The sequence below is a fragment of the Zootoca vivipara genome, chromosome 1 (assembly GCF_963506605.1).
Source record: "Zootoca vivipara chromosome 1, rZooViv1.1, whole genome shotgun sequence".
Classification (NCBI taxonomy): Eukaryota; Metazoa; Chordata; class Lepidosauria; order Squamata; family Lacertidae; genus Zootoca; species Zootoca vivipara.
This window is the reverse complement of record NC_083276.1, coordinates 34,738,887-34,744,886: the sequence shown is the minus strand read 5'-3', so window position 1 is coordinate 34,744,886 and position 6,000 is coordinate 34,738,887. Positions and strand designations below refer to the sequence as shown.

Genomic DNA, 6,000 nt, shown 5'->3' with positions numbered 1-6,000 from the left:
AGCACTGCAGAATAGCTGTGTGTAGGAGAAAGGCGGGCGTCTGCTCAGCCAAAGGCCTGGATAATGAAGTTTGCCTTGACTCATTGTCAAAAAGCACATGGTGAAGGTGCAAGATGGACCCGATGCCACAACCTGGGAATCTCCAAAGTGAAGGCCATCTCCTGTTCTATCACCCCCTCAACCCACAGAGAGTGGTGGCATTACCAACAGAATAGATTCAAAGACTATTCTGCAGCTGGGCCTCTTTTTGTCAAAACCTGAGAACCACTGATTGGTTAGGTCCCATACACAAGGGAAGAAGACATTTTAGGCAATTTAACTTAGAAGAATTAAATATATTTATTAGCTGGGTTTACAGAAATCTTTTCCTCACTCTCAAATGTTTAGAATCAATTTAACTACTGTATATTCCTTAACACAACCGTGCAACATCCCTTAGGCAGTATGCATGTCCTTAAAAAAAATAAAAACCACTTTTTTCTTCAAAAGTCAATCATATGACTGAAAGATCCATTTGTATCCACTTTCAACACCTGCCGGTTTCCATATGTGCCGTACTTGAGAGCAACCCCAGACTCTGCAAATTTGGTATTTGCAGTCAGTTCCCGTCGACACTGAGTCACAAACTGGGAATACAGCTCCATCCCAATTTCCTTTTCAATGTTGGAATGATACTGCATTCTTCTTCCCTTCAGTTTGCCACCCAGCGTGGCCTGAGGTATTACTAATATGCTGCCTGGCAAATCCAGAACAGAAACGTATTCGCCGCTTTCCGTTTCACTCAACTTCACATTCACGAGCGTATTGACTGCAAAGACAGAGAAGGGAAAAACAATTGCAGTTAGTAGGTTGGTGAAGTGGTTATGCATTAGCAATGTGGCAAGTTAATTTCTGCCCATAAGGACAAAAGTGAACACAGGCATTGTGAAACAAGGATAGTACCTGAATTCCAATGTCCAGTTTCTTCTTATACAATAGTGAAGAAGAAGCACATTTACCTGTACATTAGCTCCCTCTACTGGCTACCTGGTATACATTTACAGTATATATCAAGAAAAATGAGCAAGTAAAAATACTTCTAATTGGGGTTAAGCCCACCAATTAATTTAATACTTTTTTTTACTGTCTCATAATGGGCATGGATAGAGACATCTTTTGTACCCTTATTCTGATGCCTTAAAAAGGACTGCTTTGTATTTTCACTTCATTTCACTCTCCTGGTAACCTGGCGGGCTCATGGATTATGCTAAGAGACAAGTTTGTTCCTAAGCTTCATAACTGTGATGGGATCTAAGTTGGGTTCGTCCTCACTCATGCTTTGCAGTACACAAGGTGGTACTCTAATAACACAAGTTATTAACTAATCTGGAAAGACTAGTCCAAACACATAGGGTTGTGTCAGCGCCAGATTTATGTATAAGCTAAAGGCCCTACTCTTGTGGGGGCCCCAAAAATATTTAAAGGAAAATTTTAAAATATTAATATTACTATACTTCTTCTTAAAGGGATGCAGGTGGCGCTGTGGGTTAAACCACAGAGCCTAGGGCTTGCCAATCAGAAGGTTGGCGGTTCTAATTCCCGTGACGGGGTGAGCTCCCATTGCTCGGTCCCTGCTCCTGCCAACCTAGCAGTTCGAAAGCATGAAGTGCAAGTACATAAATAGGTACCAATCTGGCGGGAAGGTAAACGGCATTTCTGTGCGCTGCTTTGGTTCCCCAGAAGTAGCTTAGTCATGCTGGTCACATGACCCAGAAGCTGTACGCCGGCTCCCTCGGCCACCAGTAAAGCGAGATGAGCACCGCAACTCCAGTCGTCCGTGACCCGACCTAACGGTCAGGGGGTCCCTTTACCTTTACTTCTTCTTAATTGTATTTCAGTTCAACAATTACTTTGATAAAATACATATTTTGTTATGTGCAAATGGCTTTAGATACCTATTAGGTCCATAAATTACCACATAGCATATATACAGTCAACACAAAAAACAGTGACAATTTGTTGTTGACAAAGGACAGCTGGACATATAAAGGGCCCCATTATATAAAGCTACCTTCAGTAGCTTAGGGCCTCATCAAACCTAAATCCGGCCCTGGGTTGTATCCAACCAAACTGTTCTGTTAGTGTCAGGACCTCAATCTCCCTTCCTTGGTTCACCACACCATCCAAAATCTGCTCTGGAGAACTGGGGGAACAGATTGGGGAGGGCATGGGGGGAGCAGAGAGAGAGGAAATTCCATTGTGCAAGCAGAAGGCCTTGTGCAAACAAGACTTCTTTGGATACAACCCATGATTAAAATCCTACTTCACCTTAAGTACAAATGGAAAAGAATTTGTAAGAATCAACCCTTTTGCTACTCTTCATCACCCATAACATTTGCAAAAGAAGATGATCAAAAGGTAACAAGGCGCAAAGGTGTGAAGCCCTTTCTGATATGTTCATGCAGTGGGAGCTAAAGCCAGAAGTCTTTGGCCACAAGGGAATCAGCAGAAGAACAACACTGTCTACAAGCATTCTGTAAGGAGAAGGCTTGGTACTGAGTGTGTGCCACTTAACAATTTTTATTTTCAAAACAAACCGCAGTATAAAAGAAAAGAAGGACAGAAAGTAACAAACATAGTTACTGATTCAGGCTACATTTCAATACTGTCTCAAGCCTTAAGCTAAATATGGCACTGTATTAATAACGCACTCTGCACCAACAAGCTTATTAAACAGCAAACCTTAATAAGAACAAGTTAATTAAAAAGCACATCGGACTTGTATGCAGAATGATTCGGAATGAAATACTTGCTTAGAACTTCCCCTGGAGAGCAGTTTTTAATGATTCAAAGCTTTTCATTACAAAAATCTCATGAAACAAGTTCTTATTACCGTACTATTTTATGATAGGCTCAATGATGCAGCTGCAGTTATTTGCATATTTTAGTGCTGTTTTAAAATGGCTGTTTTTAAATACTATTTTATCTAAACACCTACCCATTTTGGGAATAATTTCTTCACTAGCCCCTTTGAAGAAACATACATAGATTATAAGTCCTCGCTGTATCTATTCAAAATAACAAAGAAATATATTTATACATCCATATACCCATACAATTCCCCCCCCTGTAATTAAAGAGATCTATTAATATTGTGCATGAAACCACAATCCTATGCATGTCTTCTTAGACATTCATGAGACTTATTCCCCGGGAAGTATGTCTAGGATTTAAACCTTAATTGGTATAACTCATTCATTTCAGTAGATGTAAAATGAAATGTTTCTGTATGCAAAATAAAAGCAATTTATTTTCCATGTCTAGATTCTGAAGTAATAGGTAATCTAGGACTTAAAAGGTCACAAGCTAGATTTCTTTTTGTGGAAAATTGTGGAAAGGACCATAAAGACCACAACTCGAATAAAATTAAACATTTTTATATCTTGAATACATATTTCTTTGTGTCTCAGACGTCGTACTTTTAAAAACAACTTCTTCCATGATAGAGAACTGAATGTTTTATTTTCTCTGTTTCTTGAACAAATAAATACAAAGTTACATAGTTTATTTTGAGGCATACACGTGTCAGATATACACTCAAAATATAGACTTAGGCTTTCCAAACTACCGTACTGTATATTCAAATTGTTAAACAAAAATCAGCCAAAAATCAGCCAAGCAGCAAGTATGTTCTATACATTCTTAGTCTCCGACTATCAGTTGAATCTCCAGTCAAAATCTTCAGAGTACAAATAAGCTGATCTCAGAATAAACATGAGCTGTATTGAAACAATAATGCCTGATGTGCCATTTAGGAAAAGATAATTAAAAACAAAATAAGCCAACAATAATATTAATGTCACTTCACATCTGGGGGATTGTGTAAAAATGATTTTAATAAAATAATGATAACTATCCAGAGAGTAATTGGAATCCAATATGTCAAATCAGAGATGTCCAATGTTCAACGGCTCCAGGTGCTTTCACAATATGCATGGCCTATCTGTCAACAGCAGACCGCAAGATTCAATTCCTGGTGTCTCCAGGTCTGACTAAGAAAAAGTCCTGCCTGAAACTCTGGGAAACAGCTGCTATTTGAACCAATGCCGTGGTTGTTCCTAAGCTCTGTCCCCTGCTCCCTACAACCTGAAAATTGCTGAGGAATCACTTAATTTTTCTGCCTGCTGTAGCAACTGTAAAGTACTGTGCTACATGAATCTAATTGTATTTTTACAGACATGCTGTGTGAAACTCATGGAGTACCAGTGGTCCGTGGGAAAAAGTTTGGGCAGCTTCCCAAGTTTCAGTAGGGGTGTTCACACATTACATTAAGCAGATGTACTCTCTGTGCAAACTGCCCCCGAACTGCACCAATCAACGATTATGCAGTCTTTCATACTGGCACTTGAGCACGTGCAGAGACAGCTCGTAGCTTTGTTCCGCGTAACGTGTGAACAAATCTGATCTCTACTCAGAATTAAGTCTCACCGAAATGTTAAATGTGTATTTTGGTCACTAGCGTAGTTCCCCATGCAAAAAAGAAAAAATGGGGGGGGGGGACGCCTTTGTACAGTAATGCTAAGCAATATGAGAAGAAACCGTGACTTTAAACTTCACACGTGAAAACGCCCACCATTCCCGTTTCAGGATTTTTCCTGAGTTCCGGAAGCGATGGAAAAAAGCCATGGAAGCGAAGTACTTCCGGCACTTGGGAGGGGGGAATCCTCACGATTATTACAATAACCCGTATTGCCATCGGGATATCTTGATTTATTTTAGGAAGCAAGCAGGGTGGTGTGCAAATTGAAGATCAACTCGGCGGTAGCATTATCATCATCATCATCATCATTATTATGGTGGGGGTAGGGACGAGCAGGGAGACAGGAGAAAGCGATGCTCTCTGCTCGCCAAGTCGGGGGATGCCCTAGCGAAATCAAAGCGGGGGAACCCCGAGAGATCTGCCCGTGCAGACGTTACCTCCACCCATTCGGCTTCGGAACCCGACTCGGCAGGCTTCACCTGCAGCTTCGCGTGCAGACATTGCTGCAAAAGGGCCCGGGCAAAAGGACCCCGGGTCGAGTCGGCCATGGCCCACGGCGGAGGAAACCGGGAAAGGATGGCGGTCCCGCCTCCCGGCCCGCGTTTCTCCCCTCCTTCTCCCTGCTGCAGTCTCTGATGGCCGGGGAAGCCGTGCGACAAGTGTCAGGGGCCTGGAGAAGGACGGGACTTCCTGGTTCCTTCTTGATTTCCCCCTTCTTCACGTAGGCGGAAGTGAAAGCTGCTCGTTGAAAACGGGATTTTTAAGTGTCTTGCTAGCTAGAGCGCCGCTAGCAAAGCCTGGAAGGAAGGAACAGAAGCCAGAGATAGAAATCGGAATTGTGAAAAGTGCTCTGGAATAATTGGCCGAAAGCACCACAAATACTTGGTCAAATATCCACCGTTTATTTATATGCCGCCTTTTGATTTAAAAATATATGTTCAAAGCAGCTTGCAGTAGCAATGAGAGGACAAATCTTGGCTGGTGGAGGCAGTTAGTGTTAGTGAGCTTGCCTTGCTTGCATGAGTCATGTAGGTGGGGGGAAGGTCCTGCAAGGTTGTGCTTTTACATTTGTTTTAAAGCTAGACATTTTTCAAAGTGAACGCTAATCGGGCCTTATAATATGAAAATAATAAAAGCACATTGTTAAGAACACACATTTATTGGTAGTGATGAAAATGCAAGATCTTACAGAATTCAGAGACAAACTAGACACAAGAGGCACAAAGGTGCTGCTAGTCCATGTCAAATACAAACAATTTGTGCCATGAAATTATTGGGCATGTCTCATAAGCTGCTTGCCATTGATTCCTGAGAATGGGGAGATACCTAACACAATGGCTTCACATCACACTTTGTATCAGATGTTACAAGAAACAGCAAAAATGTATGTAGTGGTGACATCTTTAACTATTATAACTTTTTTTTACAAAAACATGTTGGAGCACTCTACCTGAATGTCAAATCTGCTAAGATTTATGAAT

The 6,000-nt window shown here is 41.3% G+C and overlaps 1 protein-coding gene across 2 annotated transcripts; it reads right to left on the bottom strand.

The window, feature by feature from the left end:
* Positions 1 to 314: 314 nt before the first annotated feature.
* DTD2 (D-aminoacyl-tRNA deacylase 2) lies at positions 315 to 5,328 on the bottom strand. 2 transcript variants are annotated; one of them, XM_035109880.2, is made up of 3 exons: positions 4,957 to 5,328; positions 2,978 to 3,047; positions 315 to 808 (listed from the first exon to the last, which is right to left on the bottom strand). In XM_035109880.2, the coding sequence occupies exons 1-3, from the start codon at positions 5,065 to 5,067 to the stop codon at positions 483 to 485; spliced, it is 507 nt and encodes a 168-aa protein (XP_034965771.1). In that variant the 5' UTR covers positions 5,068 to 5,328; the 3' UTR covers positions 315 to 482. The 2 variants fall into 2 exon arrangements, with proteins under 2 accessions (XP_034965771.1, XP_034965780.1); XM_035109889.2 differs by having other exon boundaries at positions 4,999 to 5,328.
* Positions 5,329 to 6,000: the final 672 nt, after the last annotated feature.